The sequence below is a fragment of the Cherax quadricarinatus genome, chromosome 18 (genome assembly GCF_038502225.1).
Source record: "Cherax quadricarinatus isolate ZL_2023a chromosome 18, ASM3850222v1, whole genome shotgun sequence".
NCBI classification, from domain to species: Eukaryota; Metazoa; Arthropoda; class Malacostraca; order Decapoda; family Parastacidae; genus Cherax; species Cherax quadricarinatus.
Genome location: NC_091309.1, coordinates 2,053,930 through 2,078,948, shown reverse-complemented (window position 1 = coordinate 2,078,948; position 25,019 = coordinate 2,053,930). Strand labels below are relative to the sequence as shown.

Here is a 25,019-nt window from a genome sequence, read left to right as displayed (position 1 = left end):
AGTTGGGGTCCACTGTATATTATATATTCCCTTAATTACTTTGTTTCAGATGAGAAGTTATAAATTTTGATACTGTACTTGATAATCATTTGAACATAAAATACATCTTCAGCTGAACCACACCATGTCTATTTTGAAGATCAAAATTTGACTTCTTAACAAATGTGACAAATCACAAATATCAACCAGAGGGAATAAACTATAGCTAAATACAATGCCAAGTTATTTCTTTGTTATGATCAAAAACTGTCAAGAATTATATCCTCCTTACCTCATTAACACAAACATCTTTTTTTCAACAAGCCGGCCGAGCCTCCCACTGAAGCAGGTGACCCAAAAAAGAAACACTTTCACAAACGTATCTTTTTTTAATAAACTATGGTAACTCTCTGGAAGACTAGAAATTCAGGGTGCAGAAAAGTTAGTGAAAGAAACTGAATCCCCTCAGGATGACAAAACACTACTCAAAACTGACATATGTACAACTATAAACAAAAAAGGGGACAATAAGCAAATATTACCTGGTTGAAAACAAGACAGAAACAACAAAAAAAATCTGAATTTTATCATTAATAGGATTTATAAAAACTCAAACCACAATTACTATACGAGAGAAATAAAATGACATAGTAAAATAATGACTAATACTGTATATTTTAAAAAACAAACACTAAATAAAAATTAATAAATGTGGCCTGTTTTTTTGCAACTTAAACTTTTTTATTATTGAAAGTCCATTGTAATTGTGTTCTTAAGTTAATGGAAGATGTAAATAGCCAGGGATAACAAATTACTAGGTTCATCAGTAATTGTTTAACCAGACACCAAGCTGCACATTGCATGTGCTGGAAATCTAGTAGATTCTCAGATTTTATTGCTATACTCAAATCTGAGAGTCCAGTTCCTAGGTTTCAATCTAACACTCTTACCTATCATTAACACATTAAACCATCCTTGGCATTAGCAGTGGAACCTCTTATTTAAAATCTGAATTTACAATTGACTGCAAGATAGTTACCTATCTCTAACTTAGGTTATGGTAAGGGAAAATTAATATGCAAAGATTGTTTTAACCTAAAAACTAGCAGTTCCATCCAGGTTCTATATAATACGTATACACACTATATAATCAATAGTATTGAAAACGTGAAATCATATTAATCTTTGAATTTAATGATACTGTTTTTGTGTGTGTTGTGAATATAATGGAGCATAGAAATTAAGAGGCAATGTGGGGTGGCCAAGGGTAAGTCAGAGCCGAGGAAGTTGTTAAGGTGGTTTGGGTAGGTAGAGAAGATGAAGAGGGCTAGGTCGATGTAGAAGGTTCATAAATCTGGGATAGAAGGGTGGGAGTCATCTCAGGATTGGTAAAAGAAGGGAGGTACAAAAAAAAACTTTTGAGTTGTAGGGGCTTGAGTATCCAGCATGCTTTGTGTAAGCACATTAAATACAGTAAGATTCCTGGGCTATTCTGCCACTCTTTCCATAAATCTTCATCTAGAAATGAATGCAATTAATCTCAAGAAGAATATGGAATTTTTTTTTTTTAACCTTTGTCTTGTAATATCCTGCCACACATCACTCACCTCATACATCTTCATCAACACACTAATAAAATATAATTCACAACTGTGGTCACTAGTTACACAAATAATGCAACAATGAATACAAGTTATTGAAGTTCAATCCTAATCTAGAACAATATGTATTAACAGCAAAATCCTTTCTTTCATAGTGTAAATCACTGATTACTGTAGTAGTATTTTAAATGACTATTAAATATCAAGACTTGTTTTGCCTTTGTGTCACTTCTGGCTATAAACCTCTGTGAATTAAGCTAAAGGGGATCAGCAAGAAAAATACAGTTGGAACACACTGCTTGAAATGCCATCAGAGTAACACTGTATTACAAATATATTTCAGGAAAACTAATTTCAAACCTAATTTTGCAAATATGATTTATATAAAAATAAGTTCTGAGGGGAGAAAATGTTAAATCCTCAATATTTGTAGTTATTCAATGATGTAGCAAAGTGTGTAAAGTAGTAATAAAGATTATTTCTTAAAAATAATAATATACAAGGTTGACACACCCAAAAAAAATCTGCTTCAACCTTGAAATAAGTTTTAACCCTGTATAAAAAATAAATAAAATACAAGGCGATAATTATTACATTTTCTTCAGTGTTTAAAAATTTATAAATGCCTTCTTTACTTCAACTTTTTAATTTTATATAATGATTCTACTTGTCTTTGACTAACTCTCCATTACAACCATTGGGGGCAATATTCTCTCCATCCACGACTACCTCCTTGGTCTTGACATAGCGCATCTTGGTGTGTTCATCAATTATTGCTGTTGCTCGGCTCTTCTTCAGCTTGTGTTCTGCCTGATAAGGAAAAATGTAGTACTGTAATAGAGCCACAGTGCATACAGCAATTGAGTTTACTTACCCGTGGTAGCACGGGCATGTGTGTGTGTGGTAAACAGTTACAAGCAGGTTTTAAGAGTACAAATAAAAATTTGTACCCTTAAAACAGCATGCAAGTGATATAGATTTTGTGAGAAGCCCATAGTATGCACAGCATTATGGCAAAAAAAAAAAAAAAAAAAAAAAAAAAAAAAAAAAAAAAAAAAAAAAAAAAAAAAAAAAAAATAAAAAAAATGTGCCGTAAATCCGAGGGAAAGATTGCAAGACATGAGGAGGTTAATAACATTATCAAGAGGAGCCTCACAACAGCTGGATGCCCAGCAGTAAGGGAGCCACCCCAACTATGCAGATCTGATGGCAGCCAGAAGCGTCCAGATGGTATCACCCTTCAAGCCTGGACAGATGGGAAGCAGGTGGTGTGGGACTATACATGTGCATCTACCTTGGCTGATACCTATCTCCAATACACCAGGGAGGAAGGAGGGGCAGCTGCCAGCTTCAGGGAGTCCCAAAAGTCTAGAAAATATGGAGAACTTGCCCATCATTACATGTTTGTTCCCATAGGCTCAGAGACCCTTGGCTCATGGGGAAAGAGTGCATCTAATTTCCTTAAGGAGCTGGGAAAAAGACTCATCAGGGTAACTAGGGATCCCAGGGCAGCTAGTTTTCTGTTCCAGCGGCTCAGTGCGGCTGTTCAAAGGGGTAATGCCTGCTGCATTTTGGGCACACGCCCCAGCTCTGAGGAGCTGGATGAGATTTTCGCCTTATAATCGGTGATACACAGGTAACAACATGTACCTTATATGCCACCTTTATATCAACAATGTATCTCTTAAATCTTCTGTGCCATATTATGTAATATAATATAATATAATATATATATATATATATATATATATATATATATATATATTTTTTTTTTTTTTTTTTTTTCAACAAGTCGGCCGTCTCCCACCGAGGCAGGGTGACCCAAAAAAGAAAGAAAATCCCCAAAAAGAAAATACTTTCATCATCATTCAACACTTTCACCACACTCGCACATTATCACTGTTTTTGCAGAGGTGCTCAGAATACAACAGTCTAGAAGCATAAACATATAAAGATACACAACATATCCCTCCAAACTGCCAATATCCCAAACCCCTCCTTTAAAGTGCAGGCATTGTACTTCCCATTTCCAGGACTCAAGTCCGACTATATGAAAATAACCGGTTTCCCTGAATCCCTTCACTAAATATTACCCTGCTCACACTCCAACAGATCGTCAGGTCCCAAGTACCATTCGTCTCCATTCACTCCTATCTAACACGCTATATATATACATGTATATATATATATATATATATATATATATATATATATATATATATATATATATATATATATTTTTTTTTTTTTTTTTCAACAAGTCGGTCGTCTCCCACCGAGGCTGTTTAAACTTGTTTAAACTTGTGCACTAAGTACAAGGCACTGACAGGTAAGATCTGGTCACAGCTCAAGCGAAAATATTCAGTTGACAGCCAAAATAGTCAAGAAATGAAAAATGGGACAGAATTAAAGACAGACATGGGATACATCGTGTCAGTGTGTGTATGTTTGTGTGTGCACATCTGTGTATCTGTGCCCACGTCTGTGTGTCTGCGCATCTGCCAGTGTGCATCTGTCTTTGTCTGTCTGTGTGTACATTATGTATATAGCCTACTTTACTGACCTTGCCGACGATGAGGTTGACATACTGAGCAAAGCCGTGCATCATGATTAAAAGACCATGGTATATGTAGCCTATGGAATGCCAGTAATGCAGTGTAGTGTCCACACGCAGCAGCAGGAAAGCCATGCCCATGTAAGCGAAGTTCTGCATCTTGACGAACCAGGCAAACCAGTCATAGGCATACTTGCCCTGAAATATTGATTCAACATAGTTTTTTCTCTATATATATACATTTTCCACTTTCATTCTCTATCATCATCACATGTTGTCTTCTACTTATTATTCATTCATTATTACATAGGGTTTCACATAATGGTGGAGTGTAAAAGTGGCTCCTACATTATCTCTCAACTATTAATTACACAAAAATGAAGTGCAATTCTTGGCCCTTTGTGACATAAATTGACCTGGTCAATTAGTCTTATCTTTAATAGGCTTTTTCTTTTAAGTTTCATACTAGGTGCTAAGAAGAAAAATTAGTTCTCCAGTAGTTATTATTGTCATAAATTTTTACACTATGCTTTTGATGCTTCATCTGTATTTTTTCTTGGGTACATCTACATTCTAAACTACAACATTTTCTGCATAAACCGTTTACATACAGAATCTCCGAGTCTCCTCCTGACGAGGCGGTCAAAGTAGTCTTCCACGGCCAGGATAAATGGCACAGTCAACATGGAGAGGTAATAACCTGGATACACTCCATGCCAGTATGCAGAAGCCAGCATTGTCAGTGCCTCCCTGTTGAGATTTAAGTGCTTACTGTTCATAAGTCTTAGGTTAGAGTGAATGCAGGAAAGCAGCTCACTGGGTATTTGAACTGTGATTAATGTCATGCACTTCTTCAAAGACAGCTAGAAGTCAGTGATGGTAAAAGTGTTGTCTCCTTTGGGTAATCCTACCATGGTGGGAAAAGGCTTGTATATAAATAAATAAATAAATAACCTAGGTAGTAGGATGGTAGACAGCAACTGCCCAGGGAGGTTCTACTGTCCTGCTAAGTGGGTGTACAATGGACGCCTGTAATTGTTTTACATGATGGTAGGATTGCTGGTGTCTTTTTTCTGTCTCATAAACATGCAAGATTTCAGGTAAGCCTTGCCACTTCTACTTACACTTAGGTCACACTATACATGCATTTACAAGCATATATATATACACACACCTCTATGGATTTTTTCTATTGTCTTACTAGTTCTTGTTCTTGTTTATTTCCTCCAATCTCCATGGGGAAGTGGAACAGAATTCTTCCTCCGTAAGTCACGTGCTGTAAGAGGCGACTAAAATGCTGGGAGCAAGGGGCTAGTAACCCCTTCTCCCGTATAAATTACTAAATTTAAAAGAGAATCTTTCGTTTTTCTTTTTGGGCCACCCTGCCTTGGTGGGATACAGCCGGTGTGTTGAAAGAAAGATATACACACCCCTATGGATTTTTTCTATTGTCTTACTAGTTCTTGTTCTTGTTTATTTCCTCCAATCTCCATGGGGAAGTGGAACAGAATTCTTCCTCCGTAAGCCATGTATGTCGTAAAAGGCAACTAAAATGCTGGGAGCAAGGGGCTAGTAACCTCTTCTCCTGTATATATTACTAAATGTAAAAGGAAAAACTTTCATTTTTCCTTTTGGGCCACCCCGCCTCGGTGGGATACGGCCGTTGTGTTGAAAGAAAGAAACATGCAAAATTTCAGGTAAGCCTTGCCACTTCTACTTACACTTAGGTCACACTATACATGCATTTACAAGCATATATATACGCACCCCTATGGATTTTTTCTATTGTCTTACTAGTTCTTGTTCTTGTTTATTTCCTCCAATCTCCATGGGGAAGTGAAACAGAATTCTTTCTCTGTAACTCATGTGTGTCGTAAAAGGTAACTAAAATGCTGGGAGCAAGGGGCTAGTAACCCTTTCTATTATATACGTTACTAATGTTAAAAAGAGAAACTTTTGTTTTTCTTTCTAGGCCACCCTGCCTTGGTGGGATATGGCTGGCTTGTTGAAAGAAGAACATGAATGGATTCACAACACTGATACAGCAATTAAAAACTACACAAATTTAACAATCAGTATTATTATTAATGATTTCATAATGATTCTATTGAGAAGGTCTTCACAGAGTAAAAACAAGAGTCCACCCACCTAACTGGCCTGGCCAGTTTGAGACGTTTGTATACATTGCTGGCAAGCCAGAACTGCACAGTCATGTTCCAGCAACGCATGCCAGCACGAACAGTTGGGGTGAAGTCTGCTCCAAACTCATCAATATTATGGATAGTTTCAAAGTTATATTCAACTTTGGTTGACTCTTTCTCAGATCTGCAATGTTCAATACCTCCCTTCAATTTTTATTGTTGAAAACTGAATTGATTATGCTGTGCATAAACTATTTTTAAAGCATGGTTTTACAGTAAGTACATATCATATTTCATGTTGGAAATAAAAATACAGCCTTCCAGTTAGTACAGCTGAAAAAAGGCAAGGGTGTAAAAAAAAAAAAAGCCCCAAATGTTTTCTGGGGAGGCAACTCCTCCTTCTGCTGCCCTCTCTTTCCCCTAGCTATGCCACTAGTGCCCAATGGTGATGTGAAAAAATTGCTAGGTCACACTGAGAGTCCAACAGTGCTTTGATATTCCTACTCTACTATCTTTAATGCAAATTATCTCTATATTTTAAGTGAAACTGATTTATTGCACTGACTGTACCTTCCTTTTTGTGTCCATGTTCTCAACCTTCACATCTACCTCTTTCCCTCTAAAGTTAGTCTTGCCTATGAAATGCAGTGTTGAATGACCCACATAGTTTTAGCTTTGAGCAGAAATTGTTTAATCATACATGTGAGTGTTGGATCCTGAGAGCATTTTTTTTTTAATTGCAACAAGCTATAAGCCGGATCATAATTCTAGTTATATTCTTGACTTAACAGGCTTAAGTCAACCTCCTTTAAGGTCAATAGCCATAACATTAGCCTACTGTGCACACTATTAGATTTAGATAGAAAACTACTCAACATTGTTGTAAGTAAACCACCACCACTCACCTTACTTCCAGTGCCTCATATTTGCTAGGGCCACGACCAGGTTTGGGCTCGCATGCTACTGGGTATGCTCCAAGCCCTGCCATGATGCACACACACTCCGAGAGGACAAAGCCAGCATATATGCGCATGCGGAAGTTGAAGAACACTGGAGTCATGTACCATATACGATAGAAAAAGCCATAATCTTTGAAGATCACTTCATCTTCAGCAAACTGTAAATGCAGTTTTATCTTAATTGTTAGGTCAGTGAAGAGGTACCAATTGTTTTTTCTATGAAGCCTGCAATTACTGTACCTAATGGAAATTACTTTAGCCATTAGAGTTTGTGGGGTTCAGCATGATCTCTCGATGCTGCTTCATGACCGACAAGCGAGTCCTGTTATATTTATTTTTGAGCCCCTATGACTCAATTACATATATCATTTTATACCTTGATCCCTTATTCTTGCAGCACTCCTCAAAAAGAGCCTATGCTTGTCTATCATGTCTGTGCTACATAATATTTTGTGTCATGATCACTTAACTCTCTTTTTCTTTGCTCCACCAATAACAAGTCCTGATCTTACATACTTTCGTTGTAGTTAGTCTTGTATAAATCTCACTGTACATTTGAAATTTCAAATTACAGTACTTTTTATAACACAAAAATATGGCAAAGTAAGCAGTAAACAGAAACATGGCGAGGATAATCTCGATTTTATTAAAACACTTACTGACAGAGGAAAGAAGTAATCAGAGGCTAGGAATGCAGTTCCATACAGTGGCACTACCCATATTCTACGCAGCGTCGCTTGTAAGCAATCCAGTCCACTGCTGACAGGTGACCCTTGCAACATATCTTCATACACTCTGTACTTATAATATGGACCTAGCCAAAAATTTTGTAGTTAATAATTTATCAGAAATATGAAGAAACACAATCCCAAGTAGGTATTTCAAACTGTAATATGAAAATCAAGAAAAACACAGCCATTTGGATAATCTCTAAATACATGTACAATACCTGTGAGGACACCAATATAGCAGAAAGCATAATGAAAGATGTCCATTGGGGATGGGTCAACCTCCTCGTATTTCAACTCTAATTCCAGCTGTGCTCTCTTCTCATCATCGTTTTTCTTTGCTTCTCCACGTTTTCTCCAAGTATCATGAACTTCAAAGCACACACCAATCAACTGCGAGATTAAATTTTATGAGTTGCTAAAGAGCAACATCTGAATTGTTCTGTGCAACGCTATACATTATTACAAAGTAACATGACATATTCTTCAGAAGTTTGCAAGTAGCTCTATAGTTTCATCCTCATTTTAACTCCTTATCATATTTAATACAATGTCTATCCTTTTCCTATTTAGGTCATTTTTGCTGATCACACAAAACATATCCCTATTATTATTTTTAATACTCTAGTCATCTCCCACTGAGACAGGGTGACCCGAAAAAAAAAAAATTTACTGTCACTCATTCAATTACTCTTGCCAGAAGGGCAATGACATCACAGTTCAGATGATCCTCCAAACTGCAACACAGCCATCCCTCCTTCAGAAAGAAGGCATTGCACTTCCCACCTCCAGGACTTCAGTTCAGCTAATTGGTTTCCTAGAATCCTTTCATGTTACCTTGCTCACATTACAACAGTACATCGAACCATAAAAACCACTTGCTTCACTCACTCCTATCTATGATGGTCACACAAGCTTGCTGGATGTCCAAAGCCCTAGCTCTCAAAACCTCCTTTGCCCCTCCCTCCAACCTTTCCTAAGCTGACCCCTTTCCCTCCTTCCTTCCACCCTAGATTTATACACCCTCCAGTCCTATTTTTCTCCATCCTCTCTAAATGTCCAAACCACCTCAACAACTGCCTCCTCAGCCCTCTCAATAATCCTTTTGGTAACTCCACACCTATTCCTAATCTCCAAACTGTGAATTCTCTGCATAATATTCACACCACACATTTCCCCTCAACACATCTCTACTGCCCTTCAGCCTTCTCCTCACTCTAACATTCAAAACCAATGATTCACACTCGCACAACAGTATTGGTACAACTGTACTCTGGTACATTTCTCTTTCTGCCACTATAGATAAAGTTCTTTCTCTCCACAGATGACTCAATGCATCACCCAACTTTTTTTCCCCTTTGTTATTTCTACGGTTCAATGGATCTCTCAAGCTCTAAATCCATAATGGTTAACAAAACATATGACAATGGTAATTTTGTTTGCGAAAGCTACATTATTATACGTGAGGTTTAGAAATTTATAACAAATAGAGTAAAGGCCTTGTTACACAGTGTTAGGAGCAAGCATAAAAGTATAAAATGCAATTTTTTTTATTAGACTTAATTATTAAGCACCAGGCACATAGTATTGTGCAGGATATGGAATGGCATATGGTGTTGGATATTTTTTTTTTTTTTCAACACGTCGGCCGTCTCCCACCGAGGCAGGGTGACCCAGAAAAGAAAGAAAATCCCCAAAAAGAAAATACTTTCATCATCATTCAACACTTTCACCACACTCACACATTATCACTGTTTTTGCAGAGGTGCTCAGAATACAACAGTTTAGAAGCATACACATATAAAGATACACAACATATCCCTCCAAACTGCCAATATCCCAAACCCCTCCTTTAAAGTGCAGGCATTGTACTTCCCATTTCCAGGACTCAAGTCCGACTATATGAAAATAACGGTTTCCCTGAATCCCTTCACTAAATATTACCCTGCTCACACTCCAACAGATCGTCATGTCCCAAGTACCATTCGTCTCCATTCACTCCTATCTAACATGCTCACGCACGCTTGCTGGAAGTCCAAGCCCCTTGCCCACAAAACCTCCTTTACCCCCTCTCTCCAACCCTTTCGAGGACGACCCCTACCCCGCCTTCCTTCCCCTATAGATTTATATGCTTTCCATGTCATTCTACTTTGATCCATTCTCTCTAAATGACCAAACCACCTCAACAACCCCTCTTCTGCCCTCTGACTAATATTTTTATTAACTCCACACCTTTTCCTAATTTCTACACTCCGAATTTTCTGCATAATATTTACACCACACATTGCCCTTAAACAGGACATCTCCACTGCCTCCAACCGTCTCCTCGCTGCTGCATTTGCCACCCAAGCTTCACACCCAAATAAGAGTGTTGGTACTACTATACTTTCATACATTCACTTCTTTGCCTCCATAGATAACGTTTTTTGACTCCACATATACCTCAACGCACCACTAATCTTTTTTCCCTCATCAATTCTATGATTAATCTCATCCTTCATAAATCCATCCGCCGACACGTCAACTCCCAAGTATCTGAAAACATTCACTTCTTCCATACTCCTCCTCCCCAATTTGATATCCAATTTTTCTTTATCTAAATCATTTGACACCCTCATCACCTTACTCTTTTCTATGTTCACTTTCAACTTTCTACCTTTACACACATTCCCAAACTCATCCACTAACCTTTGCAATTTTTCTTTAGAATCTCCCATAAGCACAGTATCATCAGCAAAAAGTAACTGTGTCAATTCCCATTTTGAATTTGATTCCCCAAAATTTAATCCCACCCCTCTCCCGAACACCCTAGCATTTACTTCCTTTACAACCCCATCTATAAATATATTAAACAACCATGGTGACATTACACATCCCTGTCTAAGACCTACTTTTACTGGGAAGTAGTCTCCCTCTCTTCTACACACCCTAACCTGAGCCTCACTATCCTCATAAAAACTCTTTACAGCATTTAATAACTTACCACCTATTCCATATACTTGCAACATCTGCCACATTGCTCCTCTGTCCACTCTATCATATGCCTTTTCTAAATCCATAAATGCAATAAAAACTTCCCTACCTTTATCTAAATACTGTTCACATATATGCTTCAATGTAAACACTTGATCTACACATACCCTACCCACTCTGAAACCTCCTTGCTCATCCACAATCCTACATTCTGTCTTACCTCTAATTCTTTCAATTATAACCCTACCGTACACTTTTCCTGGTATACTCAGTAAACTTATTCCTCTATAATTTTTACAGTCTCTTTTGTCCCCTTTCCCTTTATATAAAGGGACTATACATGCTCTCCGCCAATCCCTAGGTACCTTCCCCTCTTTCATACATTTATTAAACAAAAGTACCAACCACTCCAACACTATATCCCCCCCTGCTTTTAACATTTCTGTCATGATCCCATCAGTTCCAGCTGCTTTACCCCCTTTCATTTTACGTAAAGCCTCACGTACCTCCCCCACACTTACATTCTGCTCTTCTTCACTCCTAAAAAATGGTATACCTCCATGACCAGTGCATGAAATTACTGCCTCTGTTTCTTCCTTATCATTTAAAAGTTCCTTAAAATATTCTCGCCATCTACCTAATACCTCCATCTCCCCATCTACTAACTACCCTACTCTGTTTTTAACTGACAAATCCATACTTTCCCTAGGCTTTCTTAACTTGTTTAACTCACTCCAAAATTTTTTCTTATTTTCATTAAAATTTCTTGACAGTGCCTCTCCCACTCTTTCATCTGCTCTCCTTTTGCACTCTCTCACCACTCTCTTTACCTTTCTTTTACTCTCCATATACTCTGCTCTTCTTATAACACTTCTGCTTTGTAAAAACCTCTCATAAGCTACTTTTTTCTCTTTTATCACACCCTTTACTTCATCATTCCACCAATCACTCCTCTTTCCTCCTGCCCCCACCCTCCTATAACCACAAACTTCTGCCCCACATTCTAATACTGCATTTTTAAAACTATTCCAACCCTCTTCAACCCCCCCCACTACTCATCTTTGCACTAGCCCACCTTTCTGCCAATAGTCGCTTATATCTCGCCCGAACTTCCTCCTCCCTTAGTTTATAAACTTTCACCTCCCTCTTACTTGTTGCCACCTTCCTCTTTTCCCATCTACCTCTTACTCTAACTGTAGCTACAACTAAATAATGATCCAATATATCAGTTGCCCCTCTATAAACATGTACATCCTGGAGCCTACCCATCAACCTTTTATCCACCAATACATAATCTAATAAACTACTTTCATTACGTGCTACATCATACCTTGTATATTTATTTATCCTCTTTTTCAAAAAATATGTTACTTATTACCAAATCTCTTTCTACACATAGCTCAATTAAAGGCTCCCCATTTACATTTACCCCTGGCACCCCAAATTTACCTACTACTCCCTCCATAACATTTTTACCCACTTTAGCATTGAAATCCCCAACCACCATTACTCTCACACTTGATTCAAAACTCCCCATGCATTCACTCAACATTTCCCAAAATCTCTCTCTCTCCTCTACACTTTTCTCTTCTCCAGGTGCATACACGCTTCTTATAACCCACTTTTCACATCCAATCTTTATTTTACTCCACATAATCCTTGAATTAATATAGTCCCTCTTTTCCTGCCATAGCTTATCCTTCAACATTACTGCTACTCCTTCTTTAGCTCTAACTCTATTTGAAACCCCTGACCTAATCCCATTTATTCCTCTCCACTGAAACTCTCCCACCCCCTTCAGCTTTGTTTCACTTAAAGCCAGGACATCCAGCTTCTTCTCATTCATAACATCCACAATCATCTCTTTCTTATCATCTGCACAACATCCACGCACATTCAGACTTCCCACTTTGACAATTTTCTTCTTCTTATTCTTTTTAGTAATCTTTACAGGAAAAGGGGTTACTAGCCCATTGTTCCCGGCATTTTAGTTGACTTTTACAACACGCATGGCTTACGGAGGAAAGATTCTTATTCCACTTCCCCATGGATATAAAAGGAAAAGTAATAAGACCAAGAACTATTAAGATAAAATCAAAGAAAACTCAGATGAGTGTGTATAAATAAATGTGTACATGTATGTGTAGTGTGACCTAAGTGTAAGTAGAAGTAGCAAGACATATCTGTAATCTTGCATATTTATGAGACAGACAAAAGACATCAGCAATCCTACCATCATGTAAAACAATCACAGGCTTTCGTTTTACACTCACTTGGCAGGACGGTAGTACCTCCCTGGGTGGTTGCTGTCTACCAACCTACTACCATATATAGTATATATATATAGTAGTATACATTCCTAGGGGTTGGCATAGGAAAGGTTGGAGGGAGGGGGGTAAAGGAGGTTTTGTGTGCGAGGGGCTTGGACTTCCAGCAAGCATGTGCGAGCGTGTTAGACAGGAGCACATGGATACAAATGGTTTTTAGGATTTGATGTGCTGTTGGAGTGTAAGCAAGGTAACATTTATGAAGGGATTCAGGGAAACCGCAGGCCAGACTTGAGTCCTGGAGATGGGAAGTACAGTGTCTACACTCTGAAGGAGGGGTGTTAATGTTGCAGTTTTGTAACTGTAGTGTAGGAATGATGATGAAAGCTTTTCTTTTTCGGCCACCCTGCCTTGGTGGGAAAAGGCCGGCGTGTTAATAATAATTATAAAAGTCTGACTTATCTGATTTCATTGCCAATGTCAAAGCTGTGTCCACATATATTACAGTTTATGAAAGAATTATCAATCGTTGATACTGTTGGTTGGCAAGCAAGATACAAAAAAGATTAACCCAAGTGTTATCATGTGAATGATAACTTATTACTGAGTGATAAAGGTGCTGTGTGTGTGTGTCATATGCCATCCTGAAAGTTAAGTTATTCCCAAGTAACAGTAACTCCAGCTTTGCTGGCGAAAAACCTTTGAAGCCCCCATAGTTGATGAACCTTTAATGAATTACTCGATGATATCCTCATTGCCATACTAAAGTCTCCCAGCTCAGGCTGAAAGATTTCAATACTATATGAAATCCACCCTGTGTGATGGAATATGACAGAGAAATAGAGCTAACTTTCATTCCCACTATGTTATTATCACAAGGAATAAGGTAGCATCATACTGGTGATGAATACAATTTGCTAAGTTAAAAAGAAATTGAAAAGAATAATAGTGTTATCGCCTGGATGATAAGAAGGGTAAAATAATACCTGAGTGATAAGAAGGGTACAATATCATCTGGGTGATAAGAAGGGTACAATATCATCTGGGTGATAAGAAGGGTACAATATCATCTGGGTGATAAGAAGGGTACAATATCATCTGGGTGATAAGAAGGGTACAATATCATCTGGGTGATAAGAAGGGTACAATATCATCTGGGTGATAAGAAGGGTACAATACCATCTGGGTGATAAGAAGGGTACCATCTGGGTGATAAGAATACAATTATCTGGGTGATAAGAAGGGTACAATATCATCTGGGTGATAAGAAGGGTACAATATCATCTGGGTGATAAGAAGGGTACAATATCATCTGGGTGATAAGAAGGGTACAATATCACTTGAATGGTAAGAATGGTAAGTATTTTCACCTGAATAATGTTAAATAATAAAAATAACAAGACTACTATACTGATAACAAAGCAATGCTTTGTAATTTGTACAGTTTTTAAAATTAATCAGGAAATTTAGAAATTAATAAAAGAGGGGATTCAATGTCTCGTCCAATTTTTCTACAAATTCTTCACAACCCTATAAATTATATTTAAAGTCTCAACTTAATGCTCAGTAACATCTGGTGTTGATTTCTTGCCACTTTTAAGATTTCACATTTAATTGAGGTCTCTCCCCTAGGGCATAACCCACAAAAACTGACTGACTCCTAAATACACTACAGTATCTATTTACTACAAGATGTACATGGCAGCAGGTGCAAGACTTGCCCCTATGTCTCACCCCACCCAGGAAGCAAATGCAAGTCCTTTATTTGACAGCCAAAGGTTCTTATCACTGAGCTATAGGTGACTTGCCCTAGGATGCCATTTCCTAGGTTATTTACTGAAGATACAGAATTCCTCACCCTAGTAGCAATCATTAATTTTAATTTAATAATTTCCTGACCAAAAAGATAAATCCAATTTTGATCCAGTATTTTCACCAAACTACATGGGGCCATGAATATATTTATCTAAAAGATCATTATTAACATGAAATGCTAGTTACATAGAGCTCATTCATTTCACGGAGTGACTTTGATTAGATTCTCCTTCTGCTATCACATACTTTAATAGCTACACCTCTACTGAACAAAAACTAAATTTTGTATAGTCATAAAAGTAGTAATTATTATTATAATCATGGGAGAGTGCTAAACCCATAGGGATTATACAGCTCCTTTGGGGGGGCGGGGAATGGAAGGTATTCAGACTCAATTCAGAGAACTGGAGTATAGATCCAATTCCCTAGATCAAGAGCCCCTCACCAGCATCAAAGTATTAAGGGTTCAAGAAACCATGTACCTTAAGTGTAATCATCATCTGCACTGCATTGGTATGTGCCGGGGCTGCCTCCAAGCCAAGGTGATGGCAAATGCGGAAAAACAACAGATATGAAAAGCTCCACCAAAAGCTGACAGCATGGCACAAACTGTGGACATAAGATGTAACCTAATATCAGTGCGAGTTCTTTGACAAAATAAATTTTGGTGAATAAATTGAGCACATTGATTACATAAGTGTGTGTGAGAATATGAGAGAGAGAAACAAAAGGAAAACTAAGATTATCTTTACAGCTGAGTCCTAATTTAAGTATCAGAAATGTTGTACATATCTACAGCCTTTTTAATCTGTACACAAACACTTAACTCATACACTGCAATATGTACAGTATGTATACCTGGAGAGAGTTCCGGGGGTTAACGCCTCCCCCAGCCCTGTCTGTGACCAGGCCTCATGATGAAATTAAGACACATGTGCAACATCTGGGTATCTTTATTGTAGACGTTTCGCCATCCAGTGGCTTCATCAATACAAATTCTAGGACATAACTTGAAGACAGTAGAACTATGTACAGAAGATGAGGTAATCAGTCCCTCAACCTAGGAGTAGGTGCGAAGAGCACCATAGTCGTGGAGATTCTGAAGCAGAAGAAAGGAGCCTGGCGCTTATATAGTAACGTCAGGTGTAGCAGACGAGGGCATAGTCACTGGTAGGCGGGATTCCCCAGTGGAAGTAGGTCCTTCCCAAAGAGATGGGTGAGTAGTTATCGTAGTCGTGAAGGTTATGTACATGTCCTCAGAATCAAGATTCCATGATGTTGCAGTGTCTGACAAGTTGTGTAAGAATGGTATATAATACCGACAAGATGAAATTAAGACACATGTCAGACACTGCAACATCATGGAATCTTGATTCTGAGGACATGTACATAACCTTCACGACTACGACAACTACTACTACAACTAACCCATCTCTTTGGGAAGGACCTACTTCCGCTGGAGAATCCCGCCTACCAGTGACTATGCCCTCGTCTGCTACACCTGACGTTACTATATAAGCGCCAGGCTCCTTTCTTCTGCTTCAGAATCTCCACGACTATGGTGCTCTTCGCACCTACTCCTAGGTTGAGGGACTGATTACCTCATCTTCTGTACATAGTTCTACTGTCTTCAAGTTATGTCCTAGAATTTGTATTGATGAAGCCACTGGATGGCAAAACGTCTACAATAAAGATACCCAGATGTTGCACATGTGTCTTAATTTCAACTTGTCGGTATTATATACCATTCTTACACCACCAGGCCTCATGGTGGATCAGGGCCTGATCAACCAGGCTGTTACTGTAGACTGCACGCAACCCAACATACGAAACACAGCCTGGCTGGTCAGGCACTGACTTTAGGTGCCTGTCCAGCGCCTGCTTGAAGACAGCCTGGGGTCTATTGATAATGCATATGTGTATTAAAAAAATTAACTGCAGTGAAGCTGACAGATTAAAAACAGCAATATGGAGACAGAGGGCACAGCATCCTTGGAAGTATCGTATTTATGAAGGGATGAAATATGAATGAAAATTATGATTAGTGATATGTTATAATTAGAAAAATTATAATGGTAGAAAAGGCAACGTTAATCAAAATTTAGGGAATAAATGAATTAACAATTACTGTATGCAAAGAATACAAATTTGCCTTTAACAGCAATTTTCTTACAGTACAGTATTATGTTTAGATAACACTAACATCGAAATGGAAATGAAAATGAAGACTAGCTGCTTTTGATTCCTATAATAGGAATTAAAATAGGTTTCCAATGAACATACTTTATATATACTAATCTCTTGATGTATGCAGCCCAAAGTGCTGTTTTGGAAGGAAAATGCACAAATATTAAGTTGTTAGGTAAGATTAAGTGAAATAAAGTAGGGAGTATGGTATGGAAGAGCAAGTAGGGCAGGGCAGGGCAGGGTTATGTTTATTTCAGCACCCATATAAAACACATAACCAAAAAAGTATCCAAAACAGTTGGGATCCTCTCCAAGATACGATATTACGTGCCGCAAAATGCCCTTCTCACACTATACCACTCACTTATTTATCCATACCTCACCTATGCTATTTGTGCTTGGGGATCAACTGCAGCAACACACCTAAAGCCAATAATAACCCAACAAAAAGCCGCAGTAAGAATAATCACTAAATCCCATCCCTGGCAACACACTCCCCCACTCTTCATAGATCTAAACTTACTCCCTGTTCAGTACATCCACACTTACTACTGTGCAATCTACATCTACAGGACCTTAAATTCCAATATTAACCTTGACCTAAAATGCTTTCTTGATAGTTGTGACAGAACCCACAGGCATAACACCAGACACAAACATCTCTATGACATTCCCCGTGTCCGACTAAACCTTTACAAAAATTCAATGTATGTCAAAGACCCTAAAATCTGGAACACCCTCCCTAACAACTCTAGAACTGCAGACACATTCAACACCTTCAAAACTACCATTAGAAAACATCTTATCTCCCTGATACACCCCGTCAACTAATTACATGAATACCACCTGGTGGTTCACACTTACACTCGCTCACCCATTTGACCATAAACACAGAAATATCAATCTTAATCTTAAAATAATGAATCCCAACTAGTCATAAGTTGGCCTGTGATACTCCAATACTGAAACTATGTATTGTGCTAAACTCACAAACTGTATTTAGTCACTTAGCCATAATACCAACTTGCCTCATAATTTGTAATATTTTAAAGTTAAGAATTAATCTAAGTCTGCCCAAAATGCCTAGCCATGCTAGGTGTTCTAGTGGCCCCCACTGTAATTAGTATTTTAAAACATGTAAACCACACAATATCCAAATTCTGTAAACTCAGCATTGTAATCCTTATAAAGAATAAACTTGATTTGATTTGATTTGATTTACATACAGGTACACATAAATACAGTTACACAAATTATCATGCATAGTAACATATGTGTAAATTACCTAGGATAACCCAAAGAAAAAGTCAGTGACTTATTTCCATTAGGGTTTGGGCAGGGTTTGGAAAGGATTAGGCCAGGTAAAATTTGGCTAGGATGCATTAAATCCAAATTGTCATACAACACTTGGGAAATTGGAGGTAAGTTTATTTAGGTATACACAAATATAGTTACATAGATTATCATACATAGCAGCATGTGTAGAGAACCTGGGATAACCCAAAAAAAAAAAGGTCAGACAGAGTGACTTATTTCCACTGGGGTCCTTTTAATACCTTATTATTATACTATAAAGGAGATATACTAGGAATATGGGAAAATGAGGTAATGAGGTTTGGTCCAAATGGATGGTAGTTCCAATTCCTTGGATCAAGAGGCCTTCACCAGTATCAAGGCAATCCCACATGAAGGGATGTATGTTTGTATCATAGTGTACTAGCACCTCATATTAATAATAGAGTAAAATATTGAATATCTGTATTCTACCACTCTTCACCTGTCTAGACTAAAGTAGTCTATTAATATTAGGTTAAGTCTGCCCAAAATGCCTTGGCATGATAGTGACTTTCTTTGTATCAATCAAATTATGAAATGTAAATACACATTGTAACCTTAGCAAAGAAATGAAATTTTGATTTGATTTTGATTTGGGAGGCAATGTTAGGTACTAAAGAAATAGTTTTACATATTTCTTTAGTACCATTGACCACTAGATACACACTACCATGACCGTAATGCCTCAGCATGATAGTGGCTTTCTTTGCACTTGAAAATCAATATTGTAATTAGTTAGTTTAATATGTTTATTATGCACCCCATACCCATCCTGTGGGCGGTAGTCAAAAGATTACAGAGGTACATAATGGGTCCAGGGACTGGGCCCCAAAGTTTTTAAACATTGTAAACTATGCATGGAAATACTCCCTTTAAAAAACCTGTCAGTCACACACTAAACTTTGCAAAGAAATAAAAATTGGAATTTTGAGTTTTGAATGACCATGGAAGTATTACAGACCAATAGGCTAAAAAAGTTTATATCTACACAAATTACATAAGTATTTTCAAGAAAACTGCTAAACTAGTATAGGTCATCTGCAATAAGTATATACAGTCTATAAACAAGAATAGCAAATGATTCAATTTGCATATTTAACTGCAACGATAATCTAAATTTATTATATATTAGTAAGTTTCAACACATGTGAGTCATTTAGCACTGGGATTAATAAATACATAAATTGCGAGTTTATTAGTTTTATGGATTATATGGGATTCTTGGGGACACATCTGGAGAAGTGACCGAGAAATACTGACAAACTTTATATATCCTCTCACATATTTGTTAACTGAGTTGAAAGACTATGAGCCACACTGAGGGTCATTAAAGCTCCATGTAACATATTCATCAATAAAGAATAACACTTAAAATAAGGATTAAACTCTCAATATACACACTCACCGAGAACCACATCTCTCAGCCTATTATAACCTTACTAAGGTTATTTAGGTATACATAAATATAGTTATTTTATTGTATTCATAGATTATCATACACAGCAGCAGAGAACCTAAGATAACCCCCCCCCCAAAAAAAAATGACTTATTTCCACTGGGGTCCTTTATCTGACATTCATACACAATAACTGTTATTTAAAGTAATAATCAGGAGGACTCACCTCTTACTAACGTAGTTGATAATGAGAATATTAGTAGCAGTGAGTAAGAGTGGATGAAGGATGTGTGTACCAGACACAGCAAGTGTCAGCAACACTCCTACACATGTACCCACCCATTTCCTCACTTCAGGGCTTCCCAGACGTCTGTACAACTGTCCAAACCCTATAGAAGCTATCAGCAGTGACAGGTACACTATATCATCAGTCTTCATTGCTACAGTTGCAGGTAAAAAAGAAGTTACGTAGTGGAGGCTCCAAGATGTACCTCCGTCTGCCTCACTAACCTCGCCGAGGTTTATCCATGGCATAATTTTTTTTTTTTTTTTTTTTTTTGGGGGGGGGGGGGTCAGGGGGTTTGGTGGCACACAGGTGTTATGAGGTGGCACACACACTGTGGTTAATGGTTGTTGAGGGTTTAATTAATGCCCATCGACTACACTGAGCATCATTAAAGATGAACGTTAAGTACATCACCAGAGTATTACTTTATTCCCTAAGATAAGAATTTAAAGTCAACACGCAGCTTATATATGTATGTGTATCTATGTATATATGTATGTATGTATCCCTAAGATAAGAATTATATATATATATATATATATATATATATATATATATATATATATATGTATGTATGTATGTATGTATATATATATATATATATATATATATATATATATATATATATATATATATATATATATATATATATATATATATATGCAGAACAACCACTGTAAAAAAAAAATAGAATTCTAAGTGCTTTCATGATTTCTCACATTTATAACAGTTCCTTGATAATGTGAGAAATCACGAATGCGTTTAAAATTCTATTTTTTTTCACAGTGGTTGTTCTGCATATTCTTATCATAGAAGGATTAGTATCAAACTTGCACATGAAGAAGTACACTGGAGAGAGACGCTCCCTCTATACCTGGAGTTTACCTGGACAGAGTTTCGGGGGTCAACGCCCCCGCGGCCCGGTCTGTGACCAGGCCTCCTGGTGGATCAGCGCCTGATCAACCAGGCTGTTGCTGCTGGCTGCACGCAAACCAACGTACGAGCCACAGCCCGGCTGATCAGGAACTGACTTTAGGTGCTTGTCCAGTGCCAGCTTGAAGACTGCCAGGGGTCTGTTGGTAATCCCCCTTATGTGTGCTGGGAGGCAGTTGAACAGTCTCGGGCCCCTGACACTTATTGTATGGTCTCTTAACGTGCTAGTGACACCCCTGCTTTTCATTGGGGGGATGGTGCATCGTTTGCCAAGTCTTTTGCTTTCGTAGTGAGTGATTTTCGTGTGCAAGTTCGGTACTAGTCCCTCTAGGATTTTCCAGGTGTATATAATCATGTATCTCTCCCTCCTGCGTTCCAGGGAATACAGGTTTAGAAACCTCAAGCGCTCCCAGTAATTGAGGTGTTTTATCTCCGTTATGCGCGCCGTGAAAGTTCTCTGTACATTTTCTAGGTCGGCAATTTCACCTGCCTTGAAAGGTGCTATAAGAGAAGGGGAAGAATAACCGAGCTCCTCAAAAATACCAGATTATCTGAAACACGGAAGGAAGCGCTAACCAGGGAAGTGGAAAATAATGAGCTGAAGTTGAAGAATTGAGACACTTATGCAAACATATGGGAATCTATTCCTGCTTTACATTGGACTGATGAAGCCAATGTGTGGCGAAACGTTTCTTCAATAAAGATTCCCATATGCTGCATAAATGTCTCAATTCTTCAACTTATCGGCTGCAGGAGATGCAACATTTCCCCAATGAAAAGCAGGATCAGAGGCAAGGGGAGAAAAGGGCTGGAAGGGACGCTAGAAGTTATATATCCAAGTTCGTATTGTAAAGCACTTACTGACATTATTATAATCAAGGGGGAAGCGCTAAACCCGTAGGACTATAAAGCGCCTGTGGGGGAGGATGGAAGGTATTCAGGTTTAATTCAGGGAACTGGAGCACAGTTCCAATTCCCTAGATCAAGAGCCCCTCACCAGCATCAAGGAACCTTCCTTGAGGGGCAGTTGCTGACACAAAAAAAGGTGACAAGTCGATGTCAGGGCCGTCTCCATAGTCGTGGAGATTCTGAGAATCTCCACGACTATGGTGCTCTTTGCACCTACTCCTAGGTTGAGGGACTGATTACCTCATCTTCTGTACATAGTTCTACTGTCTTCAAGTTATGTCCTAGAATTTGTATTGATAAAGCCACTGGATGGCGAAACGTCTACAATAAAGATACCCAGATGTTGCACATGTGTCTTAATTTCACACTGATAGAAATGGTGACCATAATTTTTAAAGGGGGATGGACCGGTAAATCAGCGGAAGGCCTCGGTCAGATGACCAAAAGCTCCAGCTGCGGGTCATCATCCGAGACCCATGTCAGGAAAACTTGTCGTTTCCTGACGAACTTTATTATTATTATAATCAAAAAGAAGCGCTAAGCCACAAGGGCTATACAGCGCTGCAGGGTAGGGAAGGAAGCGAGGATATTGGATGGCAGAAGGGAGGAGGGATGATCAGCAGGTTACAGAAAACAGCAGGGCAGGGGATAGTACGGGGGTAGAGGGTAGCAAGAGATTGAAGTAGAAAGGGCTGAAGGTATCAGAATTTGTGAAGTAAGTCAGTTGTTGTCAAAAAGTCAATGAGAGAGTCCGGATGAAAGGTGGGTCCATCAGCGAGAAGGGAAGGTAAAGAGAGAGCAGCAGAGCGAAGACGACGACAGAGGTAAATTCTGCGTGCTCGTTGATAAAGTGGGCAGTCCAACAGAATGTGGCTGACTGATAATGGAGCTTGGCAATTCTCACAAAGAGGAGCAGGACGCCTCTCCATGAGATATCCATGAGTAAGACAAGTATGGCCAATGCGAAGACGGGAGAGAGTAGTCTCCCAACCTCGACACTGGTGATAAGAAGACGGCCAGTAACCTATACTCGGTTTAATAGATTGAAGTTTGTTGCCGAGCATAGTAGACCAACGTTGTTGCCAACGGGTGTGAAGGTGGGAAGATATTGCAGCAAAATAGTCCGTAAATGGAATACCTCTATAAGAAACTGGTAGGTCATGTACTGCTGACCGCGCAGCAGTGTCTGCCTGTTCATTGCCCTGTACGTCAACATGACCAGGGACCCAACAAAAAACAGTATCTTTATGCTTGGTAAAGATGCGGCATAGCCAAAGTTGGATACGGAGGACTAAGGGGTGAGGTGTATCAAATTTTTGTATAGCCTGTAAAGCACTAAGGGAGTCTGAGACAATCACAAATGATGACACAGGCATAGATGCAATACGGATAAGTGCTGTAAGGATGGCATACAATTCAGCAGTAAAAATACTAGCCGAAGATAGTAAATGCCCTTGTACGACGCTGTCCGGAAACACTGCTGCGAATCCTACGCCGTCAGAAGACTTAGAGCCATCTGTGTACACGGCAATGGCATGAGAATGAGAGTGAAAGTGGTCAAGAAAAAGAGAGCGGGAAGCGACCGTAGACAGTTGGGCTTTCGAGCAAGGGAGGGAGAAAGAACAGACTCGAACAGCTGGAACTTCCCAGGGGGGTAGGGAAAAGTGAGATGCTACATGTACATAGAAAGGTGGTAGCTGAAGAGAAGACAAGAGCGAATGAAGGCGAAGAGAGAAGGGACGGAGTAAACAGGGGCGGCGAACAAATAAAGAATGTCTACTAATATCAGTGACCATTCTATAAATGGAAGGATTGCAGAGATCATGAGAGCGTACATAGTAGCGCAGGCAATGGGCATCACGGCGATCGGATAAGGATGGAACGTTCGCTTCTGTATAGAGGCTCTCGACAGGGGAAGAGCGAAAAGCACCAAGGCATAAACGTAATCCTTGGTGATGAATGGGGTTAAGGCTAGAGAGAGTAGCAGGAGATGCCGCTGAATAGATCTGGTCACCATAATCAAGTTTCGATAAAATAAGGGTGGAATGCAGGCGGAGGAGGGTTCGACGATCAGCTCCCCATGAAAGATGAGCAAGGGTTTTAAGAAGGTTCAGCCGGCTGTGACAAGTTGCCTTCAGAGAGGTAATGTGAGGTTTCCAGGATAACCTACGATCAAAGAGGAGGCCCAGAAACTTGACTGTATCACGTTCAGGGATACGGGAGCCATAGAGGTACAAAGGATGATCGGAGATGACAGAGCGTCTAGTGAAAGTAATTTGGTGGGTTTTAGTGCTGGAAAATTTAAACCCACGTGTGGTGGCCCAATTGGAAACACGGTCGACTGCATGTTGGAGAGAAACTGTAATGAGGTGACAGTCAGCGCCTGCACAGGCAATAGCGAAGTCATCAACATAGAGTGATGACCAAATATTTGATGGAAGACTAGAGGCCAAATCATTAATAGCAAGGAGAAAAAGTGTTGTGCTCAGAACACATCCCTGGGGGACACCTTCAGCTTGGATAAAGTCCGGGGAGAGCACATTATTAACCCGAACACGGAAATGCCTGTCAGTTAAAAAGTTCTTAAGGAAGGATGGTAGATTGCCTCGAAGGCCTAAGGAGTGGGCTTGGGCTAAAATATTATACCTCCAAGTTGTGTCATATGCCTTCTCAAGGTCAAAAAATATGGCAATAACTGAGTGGTTATTCGCAAAGGCATTACAAACATACGTATCAAAGCGTAGTAAGGGGTCTATGGTAGAACGTCCCTTACGAAAGCCATATTGACGAGTGGAGAGACTGTTATGTGTCTCTAAATACCACACTAAATGTCTATTTACTAGGCATTCCATTACTTTGCAAACTGCACTGGTAAGAGCAATGGGACGATAGTGGGAGGTTTCATGTCCCGTAGTGCCTGGTTTGAGGAAAGGGAGAACAATGGTGGATTTCCACA

At 38.9% G+C, this 25,019-nt stretch overlaps 1 protein-coding gene across 1 annotated transcript; it reads right to left on the bottom strand.

Moving 5' to 3' along the window:
* Nucleotides 1-2,107: 2,107 nt before the first annotated feature.
* Nucleotides 2,108-20,461, bottom strand: frj (membrane bound O-acyltransferase domain containing farjavit). Its single transcript, XM_070086044.1, has 9 exons — nt 20,162-20,461; nt 15,500-15,626; nt 8,184-8,355; nt 7,894-8,048; nt 7,181-7,392; nt 6,283-6,459; nt 4,746-4,884; nt 4,144-4,332; nt 2,108-2,390 (listed from the first exon to the last, which is right to left on the bottom strand). The coding sequence occupies exons 1-9, from the start codon at nt 20,371-20,373 to the stop codon at nt 2,244-2,246; spliced, it is 1,530 nt and encodes a 509-aa protein (XP_069942145.1). The 5' UTR covers nt 20,374-20,461; the 3' UTR covers nt 2,108-2,243.
* Between the last annotated feature and the right edge of the window lie 4,558 nt (nt 20,462-25,019).